The sequence below is a fragment of the Ischnura elegans genome, chromosome 10 (assembly GCF_921293095.1).
Source record: "Ischnura elegans chromosome 10, ioIscEleg1.1, whole genome shotgun sequence".
NCBI lineage: Eukaryota > Metazoa > Arthropoda > Insecta > Odonata > Coenagrionidae > Ischnura > Ischnura elegans.
The window spans coordinates 86,391,889-86,418,405 of NC_060255.1; the positions used below are offsets into that span (position 1 = coordinate 86,391,889).

General features: G+C 36.4%; 1 protein-coding gene across 1 annotated transcript in view; it reads right to left on the minus strand.

Annotated features, from left to right (window-relative positions):
- Positions 1 to 26,517, minus strand: part of LOC124166838 (acetylcholine receptor subunit beta-like 2) — a 227,439-nt gene that overhangs the window by 36,905 nt on the left and 164,017 nt on the right. The window contains exon 10 of the mRNA XM_046544537.1: positions 5,615 to 5,745. Within this exon, the coding sequence (XP_046400493.1) occupies positions 5,615 to 5,745 (131 nt within the window). The remainder of the gene's footprint in view (positions 1 to 5,614; positions 5,746 to 26,517) is intronic.

A 26,517-nucleotide genomic window follows, 5' to 3' on the forward strand; every position in this document is an offset into this window, starting at 1 on the left:
ATTTAAAATGTGATGTGCCCCTGTTGTTGGGGACACAGAGATGTGTGTACGAGTTTTATTTTTATTAATATTTACAGTGGAATATCTAATACTAATAACGTGCATTGTATTCGTCGTGAAATTTTTCAGCTGAGTGGAAAGACCTTCCATCTCTTCACCATTAATAGGATGCATACAGTTTTTTAAATATCCTAGCTGTGTGTAATTTATGTTGAAATGATTACTCTAGAGAATCAAAATTAGCATTGGGGTAGGTTGTGTCTAACTGGTAATACATAGCTGCTAAGAAATCATAGCAAACTAAAAACGGATGATGAATAAAAATGTATGACTTTGATCCATCATCCGTTTTTGAGAATTGAATGTTTTTAATATGATTGAACGCACTTTAGAATGGCAGCAAATGCTGATTGACGTCATTTGAGTTCATTAACTTTATATTTACCGTAAACACTTCCGAAATTCATAAAATTCGGAGATTATTAGGAAATCTCACGATAATTTTTGTAGGCATACAGAGATTGAGCACCCTTAAAATTCTATTTTCATTTACTCTCCTTGATTCTATATCTGTGTATTAAATCAAATTCACAATCAAACAGCACTATCTTCCTCTGTTGAAATGGTGAGCATGGACTCTTTAAAAACTGCTTCTGAAGCCATGGATTTTGAGTAATATCCGTATATATTATTTCTAAACCAATGAATCTAAGGGTACTTAAGGGTATCATAATAGATTAATTAGAATAATAACAGTTAAGTAACTCAACGAATTCAATGTAATGAGCACTCTATTGTCGTTCCAGTCCGACTGAGTGTTTATTTATTTTTTAAACATAAGAACTTCATAGCAACAATGCAAATCGACCAATATAAAATAAAAACACGATAAAACTATAAAAGAGTAAAATCAAAACGATAAAAACTAAACCATATAATAATGAATTAGGACGCCATAAATCCATACTGAATTCCAGTTAAAGCAATACATAAAAGCATTTTTGGCATCATAAAAGATTTCTTGATGCAACGAACGTAATTTATGTGCTCGATAAACTTATTGAAATGGCCATACTCTATATTCTTGTCGATAAAAAAAGCTCCGGCATAAAAAGGTATCCCAAATTAATCAGTCTCGTGTGCATTCATATTCAGAGGGTGAAATCCACAACAAAGCATACCAAAAGATGACGAAGAGGAGAACCGTCCGAGGCATATCAAAACATTCCAATTTTTTTGCGTGATACATTGCGACAGAGATAAAAAAAAATACGTCCACCTCTAAGAGGGAAGGAAGTATACGGTAAAGCGAGGATCTTTCTAAGAAAATATTTTTTTTCGGGGCCATAACTGTCCGAGATAAAACGAACGGCCCAATTTTGAAAGGAGAAAAAAAATTTGTAAAGAATGAGTCTTGTGTATCGCACATCACCCTGAAAAGAGATTTTTCCATGGGGGAAAAATACAGGGGAGAGGCGGCTGAATTGGAAGTGTGAACGGCCGGGAAAATTTCGTTTCCGAAGACTGAGGATGCGAATTGACAATGTAATTGAATCAAGTGATAAATTGAGGAAGATTGAGGGGGGAAGACGAGTTAGGGAGAATGTCTTTCGTAGGAAATACAGCGAGATTTCCTCTCCGATTTTATCCCTGAATAGTCACAGTTACTGGGGAAAAGACATGCATCATACTTACTAAGTAGAAGGGAATGAGAGGTTTAATGCTTGTATTTTTTCCAAAAAAATACAGTATATTTTTTTATATTTCTTGAGAATATAAATTTGAACACATTAAACAGCGTACTTCAGGAGGAATCTAATACACTTCAAGAGGTGGCAGGAGATAAAATTTTAAGAATTTTTTTCCTAAAAAAATGGGGTTGCGACTCCTTAGTTACTGAGCTAACATAGTTTTTGGATGTAATTTTTTTGGAGTTATTTTTAAAAAAACAGACTTAGGTAAAGAAACTAGGTAAAAAACAAACAATACCGGCTATATACTTAATAGTGAATTTAATTTTCCACTCGATATCAGCACAGAACAGAGAATCACTCCTATACCTTGGCCACCAATATTTTGTATATTTCTTCGATCAATTTCTCTTATTAACGCTGTTTAGAAAAAAAACACTTGTACCCTTAGACTTCTCAATCCCTCATATATGATATATTTTCTACTACTCTGTTGGCTCTGAGAATACGGTTAGTAATATTTGAAGCCTAAAATCATGAAACAAATTTTAATTAGAGAACCTTCTGAATTCCCACGAGCCATCGAGTCACGTAAACGCTACGGAGATAGGGAAGGCTCTTTAACTGTAACAGATCTTGTCTCATTCTCTCAAGTCCCAGTCAGAGAATAAGTGGAACGACTCCAGAATTTCTCCATGAAGGTCATTAAAAAAACATTCACACTGTTTACAAGAAGAACACGTGTAAGTACCTACGAGTCTGAGATTTCGCGTTTTGATACTTTAAATGGTGATGATTCCTGCATTGCAGGTACTTTATTTTAGTGACCTTCTCGAAGTGATCTCATCCCAGGGAGTGTTTTTTTTATAATTTAAGGAATGAAAATGTATTTCTAATGCATCTGATCTCTGCTTTGACGTTAAATGGTTTAAAGCTTTCTTACATCAAATATCATCTAGACAACATTCACTTTCATATTATTTATATTCTTTTGACATCTTTTGATAAATTATCACCATAACCAAATGAAATGTATGTTCAAATGTATGCTTCCTTAAATAGTCAATATCTTCGTCATATTAGATACTTTCGAGTCCGATAAATTGCTGTCGGGGGTGCAGCCTGTTCAGTATCTCCATTGCTGGTGGCAATATCGCTATCCTGACCTAGCTGCTGCGATATATATCGAATCTACTTTTTCTTAAAATATATCGAATTGCTATAACACATAGAATTTTACATCCAAGAAATAATTTGACCAGGAAGTATATAGTAGATACTCATAAACTGGAAGTTAAACCAATAGCATTGCGGATTTTACAGAACAGATGTCAGAATGATCGAAAAATCGATTTGATTATTATAGCAAATACACAAATTGGCATAACTTGAATAGTATATCCGTTGGACCAATGAAATGCGGCGAATGTGTACATCTTGGTATTCCTTACAATACCCAATGGAAATATGTTTTGTATGTAGGCTAACGTTCGATACCTATCGAATATGCGTTTTCTTCAAATATATCGAATTGCTATAACATATAGGATTTTACATCCACGGGTATTGTTGACCAGTAATTATAGAGTAAATGACCATAGACTGGAATACAAATTGATAGCATTGCGGATTATGCAGTACAGGTGGCAGTATAATCGAAAGATCGAATCGATTATTGTAGCTAAAACGCAAATTGGCATAACTTGATTATTATATAAGTTGGACCAAAGAAATTTTGTGAATGGGTACTTCTTGGTATTCCTCACAATTTCCTATAGAATTATGGTTTTTATGTAGTCTCACATTCGATACATATCGAATCTGCGTTTTCACAAATTATATCGAATTGCTATAACATTTAGGATTTTACATCCACGGGCATTGTTGACCAGGAATTATAGAGTAGATGACCATACTCTGGAATTAAAATCTATAGCATTACGGATTTTACAGTACAGATGTCAGTATAATCGAAAGATCGAATCGATTATTGCAGCAAATACGCAAATTGGCCTAATTTGAATAGTGTAGCCGTTGGGCCGATGATATTTGGTGAATAGGTACATCTTGGTATTCCTCACAATGCCCAATGGAAATATGTTTTGTATGTAGTCTCACGTTCGATATATATCGAATATGCTTCTTCTTCAAATACATCGAATTGCTATAACAAATAGGATTTCACATCAAAGGGCATAGCTGACCAGGAATTATGTAGTAGATGACCATAGACTGGAAATAAAATCAATATCGTTGCGTATTTTACAGTACAGATGTCAGCATACTCGAAATATCGATTCGATAATTATAGCAAAATGCAAATTGGCATAACTTTATTACTATAGTATAAGTTGGACCAAAGAAATTTTGTGAATGGGTACATCTTGGTATTCCTCACAATGCCCAATAGAAATATGTTAAATATGCGGCTGCGTATTGGTATTAATTGGTCTCAGATCTTTTATTTTTTTAAATCTAGCATTAATTGCTTAAGTTTATTGGGTTAAAACCCTTATGATCAGAAAGGGAGTAGCTACAATCATAGAGAAAGGTCTAAATTACAAAAAATCGGCCATTTTAAATAAGTTCACCGGTCATTATTAATTTATTTCTCCCCATTACGTAAATATTAAAATCAAAACGATCTCTCAACGCTCATACCACTGTGGTTACTAAGACGACCTTAAGTATTGTTGACGGTGAAAAAGCGTACTCTCCGTATATTTCATCCATTTAAACGATATTATGAGTTTTTTTTCCTTTTTAAGCCACTTATGGGCATATAACTCGGGAACACGTGACACAACAATGCTCCCGACCCCCTAATTACCCGCTTGATGAGCTGAAGCGACTATCGACTCGTTATATTTATATGGCTTCTCTTTCAAATCATTGTCATATTAGGACTGTAAGATTGGAAATAAAGTGTGTATTTAAAACATTTTTGTGTGAATATTCAAATTTTTGCGACCATTGGTTTTCAAGTTATTCCACTTTCTATCTTCTTGTGACTTTAATCAATTATGAGTAAAACCGAAATAAAAAATTCAGCACAAAAATGTAATTAAAGTTACTTTTATCACAATGAAATGTAATATGCATTTCAAAATTTTGTAATATTTTATATACAGTGGCTATTTATTAGACTGGATGTTAACGGAAGACAATATTTTATGCGTATGTTAAACTATAGTTTGAAAAAAATGTAGCTATCGAATGTATTATTTAAACATTTTCAATCATTTTTATCCTTATAATTGTAATTGTAATAAACTATTATAATTGTGTGGTAGACAAGCAGTCAAAAACTATTGAAATGGCTTGGAATAGTAAAACAAAATCATTTGAAAATTCATTCTAAATCTCTTCAAAATAATCCCAAAACGTGTGTATAGAATTAAAAATAAGATGCGAAAATGGCTACCAAAACCGTACGTATGCATAGGTATTTGATCTATTAGCGGTTGGAGATCTATGATAGAGTAGAGAGTAGCGTAGAGCGAGAGATTTTTATACGCATGTTAAACTATAGTTTGAAAAAAAATGGACCCATCAAATGTATTATATAAACATTTTTAAACATTTTTATCCTTGTAATTGTAATTGTAATAAACTATTATTATTATGTGGTAGACAACCTGTCAAAAACTATTGAAATGGCTTGGAATAGTAATAGAAAATCATTCTAAATCTCTTCCAAATAATCCCAAAACGTGTGAATAGAATGAAAAATTAGATGCGAAAATGGCTACCAAGACCGTACGCATGCATAGGTACTATTTGATCTATTTGCGGTTGGGAGATTTATGATAGAGTAGAGAGCAGGGTAGAGCAAGAGATAATCTTGATGTGGATAGCCATACGATGTTTTAAAAAATGGTTATTAGCTTTTCTCTGCCGTAGAATATAATTCTAAAGCTTACCTCGTTGTCTTTATCAGCATCCTTGATGTGTTGAGCGATGAACCGTACACCTTGCAGCGCAGAGAGAAGGTCTGGCGACATTGTGCGGGGGAAGGTGTTACTTTCCGTTCCTGGGGTGCCACCATCAGATACTGCAATGAAAAAGAGTGAAAATAATTGTTTAATAATTTATACTTTTGTTCTTCCTGTTTCACAAATCATAGCACATTTTCTGTGAAATGGTACGCTTAGTCCCCAAGAAAAAAATATTCATAAAATGGGGATAGAATTTTGCGAAAGTCATTTCCACATTCATTTTCTACATTCTTAAACACTTCAAATAAAAATATCGGCGTAAGTCGTTTTCCAAAATAATTTTGATTTGAGCTGTAAAATAGATTTTTCTATTCCATCTAAAAATGCGACTTAGGCGTAAACCGTGATTTTCGATCCGATTTTCATGTATTACTTCCGTATATTAACGTGTTATAGCAGGTAACTCTGTTAAGGTAAGCATTGAGGCCGCACCAAGTCATCTACATCCTCAGCGAAGGCTTCTGTAGCCTTTGCAGGACAGACAGGTAATTCATGAGATAGAACTCCTGCCTCAATGTAGGAGCTCAAGGTTCGACTCCCGGTGAAGGAAAATGACTTTTCCACAGTGTTTATTTTTTCAGTATTCTGAATTTGAAACTTGAATTGATAACACATAAAATCTTTTCAAGCTTCACTTGGTAGAAATGTATCCATGATAAAAACTGCAAAATGGAAATTACCACTTGTAGTTTTTATCATGGATTGAATTGATAATTTGCGTTTCACGATGCGAACAACTCGAGGAATAGCTAATATATTGGATCCGGTGTAGAAAAACTTAATCCCTGAGCTGAATAAATTACAAATGAAAGCTGGAAATTAAAAATTCGTCAAAATTTGCTGCGGTCGTACCGATAGCTTTACCCAGATGTTAAGCGAATTGTGATGGGAGCCGCTAGAGACTCGGAGGCTTCGCGCTAGGCTTAGATTGCTTGAACAATTGAGAATGGGTGTCTTTAGGAGCGACAAGGCGAACATAATATTAGAACCTCACTATATTTCCAGGTCTAACAAAACGATAAATTAATAGAGATATTTTGCCGAACGGATAGATATGGGAATTCGTTATTCCCTCGGATCATCAAGGACTTTAATAAATGCTAGACGTAATTTTGTTTGAGCGTTTGGTTTTTACATGTAGATGGCTGAAGTCCTAACACCCTCTGCCACACGCCTTTTTATGCGGCTTGAGGAGTAGTATGTAGATGTAGGAGAGCAGGAAATGGCCGAGGAACTGGACAAGATGAAAGGAACGTAAATGAAGGGTGGAGAAGGGTGAGGAAGAGGGTGGAGGGGATTGGTCGCGGATGAAAGAAAAGTGTCTCCACGCCGTTCGTTCGTCTTTTTTTTGCTCACCGTCGCACGCCGCCTTTGATCGATACCGAAAGACCTTCGTCGAAGAGATCCTTGTTTCCATGCACGTGTTCCCTAAAGGATACCCGAAAGAAAATTTCATTCCCATCGTCGTCTCCCCGTGTCCTTGGGCCTTTCAAGAAAAACCTACACGTCAACTCCCCTCATTCGATCCATTTAATTTCGCGGAAGAGTCTCCTCTCCGGTGGAGGAACGAATCCAATTTTTCAAGGAAATTGTTTTACTGCTTTATGGCCTATTGTTATGTATTTCACGAGATGAAGGCTTATTCTATCCTCATATGTTTCTTGCCTCTTCGATCGGATCCGTAATATCTCAAGAAAATTCAAGAGATAATGCGAGCGATTCTAACGCCCTTTATGGATGCTCAAAGAATTTTGCCTACACGCCCTAAGAAAAGGAAAAGCCAGAAGATATCCTATTTTGGAGAAGAAATTAAAATTATCGTGCGTTTAGGATGTTACATTTTAGATAAAAATGCCAAAAAAAACTCATCGCGTATTTAAAAATATATATTCTTTTTTTTATGGCATCTGTTAGTGTTAAAATAATAATAAGATTTCGCTGGGTGTGGTTAAGTTAAGCCATGTTTAAAACATTACTCTTAATAGGTGAAATTCAATTCTATTCTCAAATACTTTGACGTCAACAATAAAACATTTGATCAGGTTTCTCTAACTTACAAACTAGATGATCCCATTAACTACTGCTATGGCATAAGTAATGTTGAACCACGTCAGGTTAAAAATAGTTTGAACAAAAAATTCGACATCTTAATAAATGAAGGTGAAAAAAGCACGAATTTCCCGCTTACGGGATGGCTAAATCCAAATTCCAGAAAGAATAGGATCCCTAGGTCTAATTTCTTGTCATCAGTCGATGAGATAAGATGAAATATCCGAAATTGTTCATGGAAATGATATATTTCTTAGTTTCTCTGCGGACTATAAATTTAAAATTATATTTACTCCTTAAAAAATCCACTTCGGTGGTTCTAGTACGGATACCACGTCCTACTTGTAGCGTCTTTATCCTGGGATCTCACTCGCACGGAATCCCCTCTTTCACCAGTCCAAAACTCTTCAGGGCCGTTTCAAATGGGTGGAGATGCTCTCATTGGGCGAAAGCCTTTGAGGGAAAGTTGAAAAGTTAGTCGCTGCTCATTGTTTGCGTTTGACTTCGGGCGAGGGCTCAAGGGCGAAGCGAGACAGAAGCGATGGAGAAAAATTGAGGGGTCTATTTTCACCAAGTTTCAGGTCAATATTTGCCAAGTACCGTGGTTCAGCTTGAGCAAAAAGCTAAAGGCAGTAAGCACTCGATGTGAAAGTACTGAAGAATATGATGCAAGGGTTGGTGAATCATAAACTAATGCGTTTCTGGTCTAAGGTTATTGTTATTGACTAACTCTAATGATATGAACCTTGCATTACATATACTTTTTCTCATTATAAAGAACGTATTCCGAGTATGATCACATTTTTTGCCTTCTTCGTAGAATTTATAGCAGCATATGAGTAAAGCAATAAGTCATTTAAATGGGAAAGTCACTTATATACGTCATAAATGGCGCAAAATAAATGTTTGCCAAGTGCTGTGGTTCGAGCTGGGCAAAAAGCTAAAGGGGGAACGCAATTGGGATGGAAGTACTGTAGAATGTGATGCATGGGTTGGTGATTTATAAACTAAGGCGTTGATGGTCTAGGATTATTGTTATTAAGTCTAACGATATGCACCTCGCAATGCACATAGGTACTTTTTCTCTTTTTGAAGCACATACCCCGAGTATGACGACATATTTTTGATTTCTTCTTATAATTATGGCAACATATGGGTAAAGTGATAAGTCATGTATATGGGAAAGTCACTTTGTGCGCCATAAATGGAGCAAAATAAATATTTACCAAGTGCTGTGGTTCAAGTTGAACAAAAATCTAAAGGGGAACGCACTTTGGATGGAAGTACTGTAGAATGTAATGCATGGGTGATTCATAAAATAATATATAATAATAATAATAATATATAATAAGGTTATTGGTGTCAATTAACTTCAATAATGTATATATTATTGAAGTTAATTGATGAACATGAAATGAACATGAAATTTTTTCATGTATCGTTCAGAGTAACCTCAAGAATATTCTTTGAGAACCCCATAATATACCCAGGTTATAAACAATTGAGTAAAAAGAGCGAACTGTCACCAAACGTAGAGACATAGGAATTGGTTATCCGCGATCAACTAAAAAATATACAAGCTCTCCGTTGCTCGAGCAATCAAATATCTCAAAAGAGGCGACATAATTTTCCATGTTCTCAGGTAAGCATTAGGATAATGTCTGAGACTATAGAAATGATACTTTCTACCCCCAATGCAGGAGCTTGTGGAGTATTATGACAATTTGGATGTGAATGCCTGATTTTGATATAACTCACCCAATGTAACGAATATGCACCTCACACACACACACACACACACACCTTTTTCTGTTCCTGAAGTAAATATCCCGATTAATTCGAAATGTTTTGCCGGATCATTAGAATTCATGGCAAAATAAAGAGTTTAGCCTCAAGTATAATGCATAAGAAAGTCACTTACACATTATTTACAAGTAATGTAGGTGTAATTTAAGTAAATAACCCTTTTAAGTGGACTCCGAAATCAATCAGCACCCTTTCAGCAGAATCGACTGAAAGCAAACGCCTCGGGTCATTTTCGTAAGAAATAGAGAAAACTACTAAGTTTTTTGTGGGTTGCCCACTAACTTCGTGAAGCAATGTCTCAACTCCTCTTTTTGTTAAGAACCAGGTATGCAACCGGATACCTTTGGTTTTAATGTCAATATTAATATCAGCCGATGTCAAATTGTCTAAAACTATGGTTACCTTAAAGGAAAAAAATGTAAATGATATTGGGTTGGTACTGTATTTTTTTACTCTTGCTTGTGTAAGAGATTGAAAAATAAAAAGATCTTTATTTTTTTCGTTTTTCGACCAGTCTACAACTTATACATCTAATTCTCTCCTATGCATCTTTTCTCGAGCTTCGATAAATTCACGGTGACTAATTGCCAGTTTTAATTCTTTCGCATTCAAGTTAATGACGTCACGCGCTCCTACCCGGTAACCGCTTCTCAGCCGTTCCTCTATTCCTCGCATCAGTCTCGATTCGTTAGTTGTTCTTTTAAACTAATGAACTATTTCTCTCCATGGCGAGCCACCTTCCCTGAATGAGTTAATGACCCGAAAATCTTAAGTGTAATGGCGTCTTAAGGTATAAAAATGGTATTTTTTCAACTTATGAGAAAATGGCTGAATGAGGGTGGTATTTTTTCGCTTTTTTCACGACTTATCTTTCCCTGTCGTGTAAAGAATTTTTTTAAAGTATCCACATATTCGGTTTTTCTAAAGTTTGTTGCAAAAATAAAAATGAATGTTAGTTGAATTTCATAAAACTATCATCATCACTGGATAAAAATCCTATGATCGGTTTGACGCAGCTCTCCGTTTAATTTTCCTATAAGCTTATATTTTTACACCTACGCATTTCTTCTCTCTCACATCCTTCTTCACCTGTTCCATATATTTCATTCGAGGTCTTCCTTTTTCCATTCTTCTCATCTACTTGTGCCTCAACGATTATCTTCATCAGGGTATCATGTCTAAAGATCATGCCTATGAGATTGTTTCGTCTTCTTTTCAAGGTTTTCATGAGGCTTCTACTCTCCCGTACACTTCTATGGACTTCCTCATTGCATATTCGATGGATCCGTTTGATCCTCTTCATTCAACTGTTTCGCCATAATTTGAAGAACTCTACCTTCGATTTCTCCGCTACTGTCATTGTCCATGCCTCACCTCCGTTGTGAAGCATGCTCCAAAAGTATGTTCTAATAAAGAGTTTCCCTATTTCTATGCTAACATTTCTCGCTGTAAGTAGATCTTTCGTTTGGTGGAATATTTTCTTCGCCTTGGCTACTATGCTGATAATTTCTTACTTGGTTTTCTCATCCCTAATTGCCTTTTTTCCCAAGTAATAGAAGAATAAGTGCTCTATGAGGTCGTTCTCTCTTCTTATTAAGGTTCTTTTCTTTTCTCCTACTCTTCTATAGACTTCATTATCACTTACTCAGTCGATCCAAAACGATAACAACTGTAAATTTGACACTGGTAGGTGAATTTGGGATTTTGGGAGTATTATCTACATCTACATAATACCCCGCAAGCCCCCTAATATGCGTGTGGCAGGGGGTGTTAGTACACCAGCCGTTCGTACAGAAAAAGGAAGTGCTCTGGAAATGCTGGAGGGAATTATTACTAGCATTTTTTAAAGTCATTTATGGTGCGGGGGAAAACGAATTCCCATATCTATCCGTTCGGCAAAACATCTCTCTTAATTTATCACTTCTTTCGGCTCTGGATATATAGTGAGGCTCTAATATTATGTTCTCCGTGTCGCTCTTAAAGGTAGCCATTCTCAATTGTTCACGCAATCAATTATGAGTAGCTGAGGGTAAACGTAGTAAAAGCAAGCACCTTAGTGACCAACACTGCACTACTCATTTTATATGAACCGACAGGGTAGCAGAGGACGTAGATGGAGAGGGTATCGGAGAAGGCTGAGAAGGAAAGGGATGAGGGGTAGAACTGCCGTTCCTAAGGGAAGTGGGCGTAAAGGCAAGGAAGAGAAGAGGGTTTTCCTTTGGAAAGGAATCGCAATGCAAGCTCCGGGGCGTGGTGGAATAAGGAGGGAAAGAAATATAGCGGGGACGTGGGGACTTTCGTGAGAGTATAGGGGGAGCTCTAGAGAAGGCGGTGTTCCCCATGAGGAAGGGTGCAAGTCAAACAACACTCAATGCGGCCCGCCTCTGACGCACAGCATAAAGAGACGATGGCTGTCAAGGAGGGTGGAAGCAAAGTTCATTGTGAGGAATTTTTCACCACCTTCAATCATCATTCTTATCGGGTGTGTGAGATTGAATTTTACTGGCAGGTTAATTGCTGCCTCAAATGGCGGCCTCTCCAGCTCTGCTGTTGTTTTTTTTTTGTGGGAAATTGCTTTTTTTAAACCTAATTCTGCCGCCTGAATTTTGTTTCTCACATTCGAAATTTTTATCTCTGTATTTTATCAGTTGCAACATTTTTTTTTTAATTTCAGTTATTCTTTCAAAAAGAATAATAGTATTTTTAAATTAGTAAAATTTATTTTGTTTTATCATATTGAATTTATAAACCTTAATTAGATAAATTTAATTTAATGAGATTAATTAATTTTTTGACGAAATATGACATTTCCTTCGTTTCTCGGTGGAGTCTTCGTAGTGAAACTTGGAGGAATAGCTACTGCATTTTTTGTAGTGGAATGAACAAACCATTGGAACTTTCCAAATGTTTTCCCGATTTGATTTCCTAATGATCTCAACCAGGGCTCTTTTTGGATCCCAAGAGCGCACTAGCTTTACGACGGATGATGATGTTAGTTCCACGACGTGCTCGGAAAATGCACGGCTTGAGGATTCGTGACCTGGCTGTGGTCTCCATCCCAAAGGAACGGTGGGACTAACTTGAGTACAAGGCCACGTGAAAAGATCTCGGGGAAGGTTTTTGCATTTAGTTGAGGAGTTAGATTGAGTTTACATAAGAGTGTACGAGACAATGCTTTCGAGCTAAACTTAAGGGCACGTAGGCAATTTCCAATTCAGTCACTCTAAAATGATCTCAACTTTGAAATTTTCTTTCCTTATTGCAGTTACCTCTGAGCGAAAAGTTTATTAAGTAAAAGAGGCATTTCTGCATGAAGTTTATTATTTCATCATATATTTGTTGCTATAACCCTTCAATTACAAGGTTTATAAGTATAATAGTAATATATTTGTATTTATGATTGTTGAGGAATACGTACGATGTATTAATAGGACAAAATAACTGTCGAAATTCAAATTGGTCACATTAATCAGCCGAACGGTCAAAGTAAACTTTTATGGAATCGGCAAAGTGTGTATTTTGTTATACAAGGCGTTGAAATACCGTAAAAAATTCATAGCAAAATTCACATAGAGTCATAGCTGTGCACAGTATGAGTGTAACATGCTCTTTCTATCTCAAAACACTTTTTAAAACGATTTCTCATTATTTTTTTTAGGGAGAATGATGCTTTAGTTTTAGCTGGTCACGTAAACTAAAATAATTTATATCAAAGATAGTTTTCATTCAATCAGTAGGCTCTCCTGAATCCTCCTGAAACCATTAGCCATATCTAATTTATTTTTATTTTAAATAAAAAATACTCTTGGAACCACGTAGGTGATGAGATTCAATTTTTTAGCAATCTCAATCGTAGCGGAGAGCGTTCTAGCCCGACGGCGGGTGACGTTAGTTTCCTGACTTGCACGGCAAATGCACGACATGAGGATTCGTGACCTGGCTGAGGTCTCCGTCCAAATGGAAAGGAGGGATGAACTTTAGGACCAGGTCAATAGAGGAGATTTAGGGAAGGGTTATGAGTCTTGGTAAGAGGTAAGACTGAGTTTGGTGATTATAATAGGCACGTTTTTTAATGTAAATACCGTTTTAAAATATAAAAACCCTTAAACTCTTTGTAAAAATTTTGTTTTCATATAAAATCCCATACTTAAACCTACTTTTCACATAATTTATGATATTAAGGCACATATCATATCGAACAACTAGCTTTGTTTACCGTCGTCATATAAAATTGCTACCATGACGACGATGAAAGCGTCAAGTTTTGCAGTGCGTATAAAATATTTACGGAAATTATATGGTAGGCAAAGAAGTTAGAATTTGGGATTTTAAGTAAATATTACATTATTGCAAAATGTCTAAGGTTTTTTTAATATTTCAGAACGGTACTTGCTTAAAAAAACGCGCCTCGTATGTTGAAGTCATTCCCCTTCGCAAGAGTTTGTTCAATCAGTGCATTGAGGGTACATAATTGTCATTTTTTCAAAATGAAGGACCAGAATTTGACAATGTGTCTTTAATATGTGTTCTCAAAAGAATGTTAAAATCTTTAATAAAATGCCGGAAGGGATGATTGTATAAAGTTATCAGTTACTTAATTTTGAACATTCATTTATATTTTGAATATGATGTTGGATAATGTCTAATAATTTTAATCATCAAATATGACGATACTTGTCCGACACTTGGCACAAAAAGGCGTAGTATTATATCTGACAGTGAAAACGGCATATTCCTACCAGATGGCAATATATGGTGATTTGGGTCGCATAACTCACTATAGAATACCGAATTCGGCCATGTTGCGAAAACGTATCATTCATTTTTCACCGTAAACAATTTGTTATTAAGATAAATATTTGCAATTTACCTTATTTAGCTTGTTATTAGATAAAATTAAAATGAAAAAATAATATATTTTCAAGTATTTTTTTACTCGGCCGGTAATTGGAATAAATTGAAATAAAACTCTCCAGTAAATTATGTGAGGGAGAGATTGAATTTTTTAATATCCTCAAACTGGAGTACTATTCGGATCCCGAGGGTGCACTAGCCAGACTAAGAACGGAGAGACAAACTCGAGGACGAAGTCACTGGAGGCGATGGTAGTCCCTAGACGTTCACGTAAAATTCACGACATGAAGATTCGTGACCTGGCTTGGGTCTCCATACCAGAGGAACGAACTTGAAGACGAGGTCACCTGAGATCTGGTGGAAGGTTCCGAGTTTCGGGCGAGGGGTTTAGATTGAGTTTGGATGATATATATATTGGAGTCATTCCCCTTCGCGGAAGTATCTGATGAAGGGACGCAGGCAGAGAGGTAGAGCCTTTTGGAGTAGACCTGAAGGGAAGACGAGGAAGCAGATAACCTCGTTAGCCTGCCAACGGGTGCATTGGCTGCGTGAACGTGACTCTGTTCAAGATGTAGGGACAAGAAAGGGAGGCAAGGTTTTACAGACGGTGGAAAAGGTGGTAGTAATTATTTCCTAACAAATTGAGCATGCTCTTCCTGTTTTCAAAGATATAACTGAGGGTTATCGTGGGCGTTATGATACCCAACTCTTTTTTAAATTGCAAAATTTTTTTTTTTCAAATGTTATTGACTGTCAATATGCGGACCAATCCAGAACGAAATTTGAAGAGAATGTAATAGTGTTTTTGTTTTCTGTAATTGTTCTTCATCAGATAAAAGATTTTTTAACAGGGTATTAATTTAAATTGATCTTATTCATAATTTTAACCTGAGCATTGATTTAAAGCAAAAAACGATAAGACTACAGTGTTCAGTTTAATTTATTTTTAATGCACTTATGACAAGAAACTAAGAGAACGGCAAAAGAATAACTAGCGATGGTGCACCTCTGATTTTAATTTAAAGTCTGTATTTTGATGCCTTGTATGAAAAAAAATCCGAAGCCAATGGAAAAATATTAGATTTTTGAATATTCTGCTGATTGTAAAAAGCCCTTAAAAAATGACGTTTCGACATTCATCCTAAGGAATTATACACATGAACAAAATGAAAAATACCAACTTGTAAATGAAAATGGGCAAGCTTAATTCCTAAACTACTGCAAACCAAATTTTTTTAGTTTCGTGGAGCAGTTAGAGAATATTTCAGTGCTTATTAAAAAAATAGATATAGATGAATACCGCAATCAGATTAAATGAAACAGGCAATCGAAAAGTTAAAGTGTCCTAATATCATCAATTAATTCACCTCTTATAGCAATTTTGTTGAGTTATTTCGTATGCTCACATGTGAAAATACGTTTAAAGCTGCCTGAAATGTAAGGATAACAAGCCAGTCATTTTATTTCCTTTGAAAAACGCTATCAAAATAATATTTGCCTGTACATGTATGTTAATATGGAAAATGTTTAACTTATTTGCTCAAAAATTTGTGTATAAAATGTACCCATGCTAACAGAGGTGTTAGCAAAGGTACATTACTGCTACTGCTAGGAGTTCCATGTTTAAATTCCGGCTGAAGCCTTTGGAAAATATTAACGGGAATCCTATCAACGTCGAGGAGGCATAGGTAAAATTAAATAAATGTGTTTCCTGAATTAGTAAACTTCACGCGCCTGTGGCTGGGGTGAGTTATACACTTATCTATTACATTTTATCTTTAGTTTTTAATGTTATCGGGTAGTGGAATTATTGTATATTTCCAATTTATTAGACTACACCTGGAGGAAAAAAAATGAAAAGATAATTCTTTATATTAAAAGTAGGAAAACCAGCTTAAGGGCATTTTACTCACAAAAGCCAGGAATGAAAATGAGGCGAACTGAAGCTTCAATATTAGACCATGGGCATCAACTATTCTTATATTTGTTGTGCTTGCTACTGAATAAAAATTACATCATTTCTTTATGATCCACTTTTACTCCTCAGACCTCAAATCGTAAATTATAACGCATTACAGATCGGATTCGTAGTATCAATTTTTAGAAATGTATTAATGGCCCTGTAAGTAAGATGTTGGGAAGCATTGCATTATGATATATTCTAACACTTTAATTTATCCGCTTTAATTTGGATACTGAAAGGTAACAAAAAGCATCCCTCAATCTTGCGATTTATACCTCAGTTCTAGTCAAAAATATTTGCTATCTGCCGGAATAAAAGCCAGTCATGTTTTATTTCCTCTGAAAACGTCAACCAAATGACATTGGCCAGAACCTGTAATTATGCTAAATTCTTTTCTTGTTCAAAGTGTTGATATAAAAGTCAACCATGTGAACAGGGCCTTCTAATAGAGGTTCTATGTTTATCTTCCGGGTAAAACCTTCGGAAAATGGTAACGGAGATCCTTTGAAAAGCAAAGGTTAAGTTAAAGTATCCTGCATTAGTAAATTTATGCTGGAATCTTTGTGCTTGGGAAAATATTCTTGGATTATTGAATAAGACGTTCGGAATCATCTAGCGATTCAGTTTTGCCCTATGATTTCCTCGCTTAATTTTAAACTCTCAATGCTTAAAAAGGGAATGTTAAAATAGTTCTTGGAGTGTAGGTTAACGTATGTTATGCGAAAAAGTTTCTGCCAACGTTTCTGTTCGTATTAAACTATCATCAGGGCTTAACGTTGTACATATTTATTGATTATAGTTTAAAATTGATTAGGATCAATTATTCTAGACTATTGCCTTCCTCTGGTAGTTTAAAATAAACAGAATTGCTGGCTGAAACTTTTTTGCATAACATACGTTGACCTACACTCCAAGAACTATTTTAACATGAATTAAACGAGGTCAAGATAAGAAAAAAATAATGAAAAAGGGAATGACTAAATTTGCGAGTCAAGCTTCCATTTTAGTGAAAAACAATTCCATCCGACATGGTTGAAAAGTGAAAACGAGGCAGATGCAAAGCAAGGACCGCCGGAAATTTTTGGCGATGGCTGCACTGGGTCTTTGGCTGTAAAAGGCAAGTGAGGAGCAGATTGAGGGGATGGAGTCGATTTCCTCGGCTCGGTCGGTGAGAGATAATCGAATGGACCCCAGGAGAGTTGCAAGAGGTCCGAGAAAGCCGGGACGAGCAGATATGAGACAGACGGACACTCGGAGAAATCCATTCCAACGATCCAGGCCGATGGAATCGCGCAACTGTGAAACGCGCTAGAATTCGAGAGAGGAGGAAAACGACGACGAAGAGTCGATTGAAAAAGAAGCTGACGACGGCGGCTTTTATTTACTCCATCGCTCCTCGACATGGTCCATCAGACAGAGGGTCTTTGCCCCTTCCTCGACGGACGTTGCATCTACTTCCGCCATATTTACCGTTTATTGCCGCGAGTAATCGCTGTGGTGGCATTAAGAATGCATTTTGATGATGGTATTACATTTAATAGATAGCTTTCGAAACATGGATTTTTTAAGGCAGCTTTTAAGGATAACTTTCATCTATTTTAACGTCCAACTTAAGGGCGATATTTGGTGAAACAGTGTAACAGAAAGCGTATAAAGACGAAGAATAATCATAGATACACCAATATTTTATTTTCCACAATTTATAGTTTAGAATAACATAGTAAATAGTGTCGAAGCCTAGGTTATACCATTAAAAAGTTTGCGGAACATACAGCATTGGTTGTGTTTGCGATTAGGTTTTCTATGTCATTGTTGTATTCTCTTTTCTGAAACGTGCTGGTGCCAAGAGATTACCTGATAAAAGAATAGATTGGGCATCATTGCCATTCCTGTCTTACAATCAGAATTGTTGACCGGAGGTGATAATGATAATATCAGTCATGATTCGTATATATTCACTCAATGTTCTATGCCAAATGTGTCAAAATGTGAAGGATTTCCTACCTATTTACTGCTTATTGCCGCAACTAATCGCTGTTGAGGCTAACAGCATGCATTTTAAAGATCGATTTACATTTCATAGATAAATTTCTAAACATCCCTCTACCTTCATTCTACCCTCTCTTGAAGCCAATAGCTTATACTTATCTCTCCGCATTCACAGTTGATATCCGCATTATTTTCCCTTTTGTTTTATAAATTCATAAATCAGGCATACGAATCCTTTCATAATTCGCCTAAAACTACTTCAAAGTCCTGAAACTCTTCGTAGAAGAGTACCATCTCTTACGTGAAGGCTATTGCAACTAATATTTCGATATTATTGCCGAATCTTATCGCGGCCAGCGCACTTAGTGCGTATTTTTATCACCAAGTTACGCATTGCAAGGATTCTATGGAAATACATCTGCAACTAATTGTAATTCTGTAACCTCAACATTTTATGCCGTTACTGATTATACCTCTCTTAGTTATTTAATATTACAGCAATACAAAATTATATTCTAAAAGAATAAAGAGCAGGCATAATTCGCAGTTGAATAATGTATTTCATAAGTATAGTTTAATCAAGTCAATACTGAAATTTTATGTATCTAATGTCTCGCTATAAATCTGAACCACGTCCTCATATCAAAACGGTGGAGACATTTGATAATAATCGTATGATAAAATTTTTCATGGCGGTATTCTCGAATAAAATGAGAAAAGTAAATAATTGGTCGGAGGCGCCCATCTCAGTCGAGGGCTACGCATCTGTTCCGGACTCGTAAAAATAAACCCACACCACATTCTCTTTCCAATCCTGAACGAAGCGAAAGAAGAAAAAATTGCGGAGAGAGCGTTCACTCTATGCGCGCGGCCAACTTTAACAAAAGAACACGTGGCGTTCGTGTACTTCGCCGTGAAGAAAAGAGGGCGAGCCATTTGGGAAGGGGAGGAGGACCGAATCCGTGGAATTTTACGTCGCCAAACTTTTATTCAATAAGAGAAATTGCGCGCGGCAAGGACCCGTTGCCTTTATCGCAGCGACACAATTTATTTACTCTTTCATTCCCCGGCGTAAAAAAGGGGGAACAAAAAAACTGTGTCGGAATATATATATATGGAAGAACACAACCTGCGCTCCTCACCCACCATGGTGCGTTACACGGGCAAGAGGAGGAGCTGTATTTTTTTTACGATCGCTCTAAGCGCTAGGTTGTTTTGAATAAAAAAACACGGCGAGTGTCTCCCTCCTTTCCCCATCGGAGACTCAGCGCCTGGGATACCTTGCAGCCCACCTATGTGGCCACGCCCCCTGGTCCCAGCTTTTCTCCCTACCGTGGGGTCTTCCCTCAATTTTACATTGAAATTGGGGCGTACCAAAAATGTTCACTCATCGAGTACTTGAGTATCCGAAATGATACCTTGAATACTAAATTGAATGGGTACACATCTATACGACTACATATTGAGTAATTTTATTTTCATACGGGTATTATTTATCTCGTCATTGTTCTTCGCTCGACTTTACCTTGAAAGTGGGAAACCACAAAAAAACATTCTTTAATTGCTAATGGAGTATCCGATGAATTGCTTGAATACTTAAATGAATTAATATGCGACTATTCGACTGATTATTGAGTATATCAATGTTCACACGAGTACCTTTTTCCCACAATTGTTTTTCCCTCGACATTTATTTGGAATTGGAGGGCTCCTAAAAAATCAAAATTGCTAATAGAGTATCCGATTGATTACTTGATTTCTAAAATTAATATATATGGGACTATTCGACTGAATGTTGGGTATATACATACGAGTACCTATTTCCCATAATTGTTCTTGTCCCGACGTTCCTGTCACTTAGACGAGCTCCAAAAAACGACCTCTAATTTTTAATGCAGTATCCCATTGATTTCTTGACTGCTAAAATTAATAGCTATATGACTATTCAAAAGAATATTTAGTATTCGAATGATTACATCAATACTTATACGTACCTCGTAAGTAAACAGATACACCCTTCAGTAATCTTCAACATTCAGGTAGGTATCAAGGGAAACGAAATACTTAAACGACATATTTATTCTAGTAGATGCTAATCAATGTTATCGTTTCAGCTAGTTGCTCAGAGTGGCCTAACCGGAACAATTGGGTAGTTTCCTTCATCAATGAAAACGAAAGGCATTGATTGCGATTCGTTACCCACCATTAGTGTGTGCATAATATACACATTATTTGGTTTTAGAAATCCCAAGTTAGACGAATATTAATGAATAGTTACCTATTAAAACTGCCTATGGTCGGAAAGTTTCCTTCGTTTGAAAGGGTATTAATAATCCTTATTTAAGCCAAGCGCTACCTGCTAGAAAGGTACACTGCTACCAGCTAGCAGCCATCATAGCAGCGTCACACATATCCTCGCCCCAAGGTCATTACACTTTGCGGCAGCGGGAACCAGAATGACATCACGCGGGCTTTTCCCAGCGGTCATACTTAGCCATCGCGTTTTCGCGCTTGAAAATTTTCACTTTATAGTTAATCGCAAAAAATAGATATCGTCAATTAAACATCTAAAAGTGTGAAATTCGTACTCCAAGACTAATAGTCTTTCGATTTAGGCAATAAAAAAATAATTAGAAACCACCTTATTGCCATGGGAATTCAGAACCTGGACAACATAGTGGTCTCCCCAGAAGCTCGCAGTCTGTGATTCGATTCCCGGTCTAGGGGAATTTTTTTCATGGTAAACTCTAGCACACATTAACTACTGAATTGAATACATTGAATGCCCAGTAAAATTTCGCGGCAATTACTCAGGCCTGATCTGCTGTCGATCGAAAATTCTCCCCTCGCTCGTTTTCTCTAGGTTCATGTCCTGGGTTACGACGATTCCTAGCCCAAAAAACGAATTCCCTCTCCTACCTCTCGCTCTCATCTCCCTCCCACTCCACTCCACAATGGGTATCAACTCATTCCCCCTCCTCCCCACTTTGAAAGAGCAATAGAAACCTATTGACCCATATCGAGTCGCCAATTGCTTCACTCCGACAGATGCCATGTCGACATCCCCCACGGCATCAGAATCAATTCGCATTCGACATGGACCTGTTAAGGACACTGAAGTTTTTACAGTCCTGAGGACATGTGGCGAAATGGCTTCATGTCGGTGATGCTTATAGGTGAGCGTATTACCATTGCAATCGTTCACATTATCGACTTCTTCTCTTCTTAATTTAAATCATTTTGCATATAAATTTCATTTTCGATAACCAGAATCATTATATAATTTTTCTAGCAATAACAGAAGATTTCATCACAATTGTCCTTCTTATCAAAGTTATTCTCGAGGTTTGGTGATGTTTTTTGTATGAATTCACGTCATATTCAAGAGACTATTCCTGACAATGACTTAATTGGATGGAAACGTTCAGTAAAAGCCTTAGTTTATGTCAAGTTGAATAACACCGCACCGTAGCCTGTGCATTGAAAATAATGTTATGAAGCCATTTTTTTTGCTTCAAAATGTTTTTACGGGTCAAGTTGCCAAATTATTCACTCTCAACGATGCTAATTTGACATTCTTCCGTAATAATTCCGCATGTGACAAGAGCTTGTCGTGGAGATAAGTTCTAGCCTTGTAAAAAGAGCAATTTTTGTCAAAAACCTACTTACAATAAAAAAATGCGCCACATATATTGCTAAATCCTTTGCCCAATATTGGTGCCAGTATTTTGGTTCATATAAAATACATTGCTATTGGCAATAGCTTAATCATCCCGGTGCGATTTTATCGAAACTGTAGCTTGCTATCGTAACTTCTCGATCCTTCCCTAAACAATTATCACTTCCACTTCAAGGCATCGTATTCATTGATTAAAATTGCACCTACACTCTCCATAATGACTCGTATGTGTCAAAACTGCCACTGGCTCAAAAATCAAGGCTTAAAATTAAGTTGAGGCTAGGTTATTTATATGTATCTTTAATTTATTGGTGTAGTGGAGTTCGATAGTGAAATTGCTCAACGCTCTGTTTATGGTATTAAATTTGCGAACATTTCCTAGCCTCCAAATGGCAGTCTCCGTTTTATATTCCGCGAGCAGAAAAATGCTGATCTCCATCAAGTCTTGTGTTTGCAACCCCCATTATTAAAGTCATTAAACTTTACACTAGGAGATAATAGATACGTCGTAATTTAGATAACCGTGAGATGAGCCAGCATTTGATTGACTCAAATTTGTTCTTCAGAATGGATCAGCCTCCGTTGGTTCCAGTCTTTTAATGATTATGCTTGGCTTATGAAAACGATTCAATATTTTCGAATGGTATTTCAATGCGGACTCAAAATCATACAAACGTTGAGAAAATAATTAACAAAAATGCCATATTAGAACTTCTTATAAATTTTCAAATGCAAACGTTCAAATTTTTTCACTATCAGATATATGGGGATAAATTTTTTTATGCGAATTAATATAATCTCAGTCAGAATATTACAATTTGGTGTTTGAGCTATCGAAGAATGGAATATTTTATTTTCTTTACCTACAATCAATTTTACCGTGCTAGAGGTTTGAAATGCATCTTTAAATAATGTACACCAAACTTATTCTTTAATTAATCCAAATGAAAATCAACGCAAGAGAAAGTTAAACAGGGGGAAATCCTGAACTTAATTATAACACGTCAAATAAAGGATTCATAAAGGTTCATCACTTCAGACTCGCGGAAAATTGTCTCAATCAAAACTTTCTCGGGACAACTGCTCATCAAAAGTCGTAAACATCATTTTGTCCCGTTAAATGGTATCTTGCTATCCAGAGTCTAATTGTGCCAAAAATTCTGAAACAAGTAGTCCTGTAATTGAGTTTCCTGGGACAATGGTTACCATATCGTTACGATTTTATTCTCTTTCTATCGTAGTTGGAATATTCCCCTCAGGCTACTTTTTCAGGCAAATTATCGAATACAATGCCAATATAATCAAACAACTCTATTGGGCAGTCATTTTATGTGCATAAAATACTGAATTATGAGGGCTTGTATTCCGAATAAGGAAACTTTGGGATTGGTATAAAAAAACATTAATATAGTTCACAATGCACACCCTGATTGAACCCGTAATTACTCATTTTACTTTCAATTACTCTTTAATTTTTTTAAAGTAAAGTAGAATTATTACCTCAATTTATGATGATGCTGTCAGGATCAGAAAATATGCAATGGAGGCAGGCTTTCATATATGAATTTGTGATTCATTTTCATGTACTGCTATTGAAACAAGTAATCTACCCTTCATTCATTGCACAATTTCCTTATTTAATTCTTATATAGCGTTGAGCCATTACGGATATGGTACGTAGGTTAAAACCATTGCGAATAATTGGAGAATAAATTGGCTTTGTAATACCTATCCATTTCCTACTCGTAGGAAAAAATGAAGAATGTCATTTCTTATTAAGGAAACCCATTTGTATTCCCAGGAGAGGTTAACCGTTTTCAAATGGCTTATACCGGCCACCTTTACCGAACCCAGAAAAATTTTATTCATTGAAATCTGTGATAAAAAGATATGGCAGAAAATAAAAGCAAAGGATTGCGATATAAATTTTCCATAGAATACTAGTCCCATGGGAAAGTTTTCTGGCTAGCAGAACCCACACATTAGCTCACACAAATGCTTGGGGGGGCTCGGTTTGCATAACACCCGACCTAGATTCTTGATATTTCCAAGTCTCTGGAAAACCCCTTTCAAAATAATTTATTCAATTTTGTGGTCGGGTCCGGAGAGAGGCCTTCAATTGTTCCTGTGCAAACTACTTCCTCACCGGTTCCTCCAATCCCTTAAGGACTCTCTCCATTTTCCTTGGTCCTTCGGATTCCCAACCGTCGAATTATTTTCGCCCATGTCTCCCTCTTACTAATTCAGGATCCTTTGAATTTTCCCCCTCGCATACTTTTGCTACGCATTCAATTTTTGCATAGCACCTTATATTTTGCGAGGGACATACTGCCTAGTGGACAGAACAGCAAAGAGAAAGGTTTGCAAATTCACTGTGAAGTTTTAGCTCGATTTATGAAACCCTCCTCTTACAAATACTCCTGCGTAATTAGTCACTTCTATGTGCTATTTCTAGATAAGGAAATGGAATTTGAATCTCGAAAATCTCATAAAAACGCATATTTTTACCGTTAGAGGCCCATACGACTGCACAATGATGGGTGCAAAGGCCAACTTATGTCACGCTGTTGTGCTAAAATCGGTATTCTTCGTACGTCATCCGCATTTTCAGTAACTGCTATTTCAATCCTTTTTAAGGAAAGGAACAAGCCTGTTCTTATTTATTTTATCCTCTCTTACACAAGTGTGTTTCGCATTCACATTACAAAAGTAACCAGAACAATCATTTTCCAAAATTATTCATGAGCCTAAGGGATATAAGTGGATGGTGTTGAGGCCTCCTAGTTAATGAGAGCTGTATTTGAAAAAAAGAGTTTTAATTCTGTATTCTACTCCAAAAGCAATGAGTGCAATTGTACACCTGGCGTCGTTACGATATTGTGAACGATGTTATAAATGTCTTTGTAAACTCAAGAGCTTCCTATGATTTCCTTATCATTATTTTCTAATATATTCCGCATTTTTCGTAGCTGCTTATCAGATTGTTTCACGGAAAAGGCTGAAGTTTCGTATCCTGTGATTGCCTGAGGCGAACTCTGCCCTCAACTGTCAAATCTTCCCCAACCAGCGTGCTACTCAGCTAAGTATGTGATAGTTCATGCGGTATAAATTGAGGTTCCCTCTGGCTAAGGTGGCGTTAATATGTTTCTATACATTTAAATAAAAACTTCAATAATTAGTATTCATTTTATTTAATGCCAGTTTTTGATAAGTGGTATTATGGGAAAACGCAGCTTCAATATTCAATTCTTATGCAATATAGCAGGGCTATTATCTGACGAGGAGAAGATAACCTCACGAGTACGGGTGCAACGGCTCAGTTTATGCCATAATATCAAAGTAAAATAAGAAATCTAGGAACGACCTTGTTATCTTCAGTCTATTTATTTTTATTTATTTATTTTCGTCCTATATTTCACAAACTCCATAACCGCTCCTCCGTCTCGTTTTTAACGAAAGGTACTACACCCTCTACTTTTTTTGTCAAGTTCACAAAGACCTAGTTTGGTCCGTGGTGAGGTCTGCCTTTATTTTTTTGATCCGCTGTAAGCATTGCGTTGGAAATCTGAGTGTCTTCCGATGCGAAGAACTAGGATTCCGCGGGCAAACATATAATTCGTCTTTTTTATATTTGCTTTAACAACAATCCCTATGATATACTCCTTGATTCTCAATTCTTCTCTTATTCAGTACCTGTTTTTTATGGGTGATATCATGGAATAATTGACCTTTAATCGTCCACTATACCACAATAAAGGTGCATTGTTATCTGATGAGGAACACATAACTTCAACAGGATGTGTGCATAATATATAAAATAATATAAAAGAAGAAATCGACATCCTTAATAAAAGTTGATAATTAACCTAAGAGGATATAACGTCACGAGGATGAATACAATGACCCACTTAATGTCCTGATATCATGGTTAAATCGGAAATCTTCTTTAAGCATCCTTATTCTTATTTCGTTTTATTTCTCATCGCATCTTCTCCATATTCTAGAGCCTTTCGTCCAATCCTTCGGATAAAAAAAAACCTCTTTCAGCTCTTTGCGGGCCCGTCGGCTCCGGCAAACCGCATCCCCCAGTTCCCAAAGGACCAGCTCATCAGTCTGTTTTATTACGGCGGTAGTCTCTTCCCTTAGGGGAAATCGCATCCACCCTCTTACCCACCCACCTGCTCCGTCCATTCCCGTGGGACGTTCATCTGATTTTTTCGTCGTGACCCGTCCAAAACTTACTTCTCCACTTCCCTTCCATAAGGCGTGTGGAAACCGTATGACGCCTCCTGGAAAAACGTAGTCCTAAGAATAAAAAAAAACTGCCAACATCACGATTCTCCTTTGCGATAGAGGTCTATCCCAGTGGATTATTTGATTAAGATTAATTGGGAACGTTATGATCTACGATATTTTGATGCTCTTGACGCTATTCTTCCTCCTTTTATTGTGAACAAAAACGGGATTTTGGTACGAAATCATGTGTTC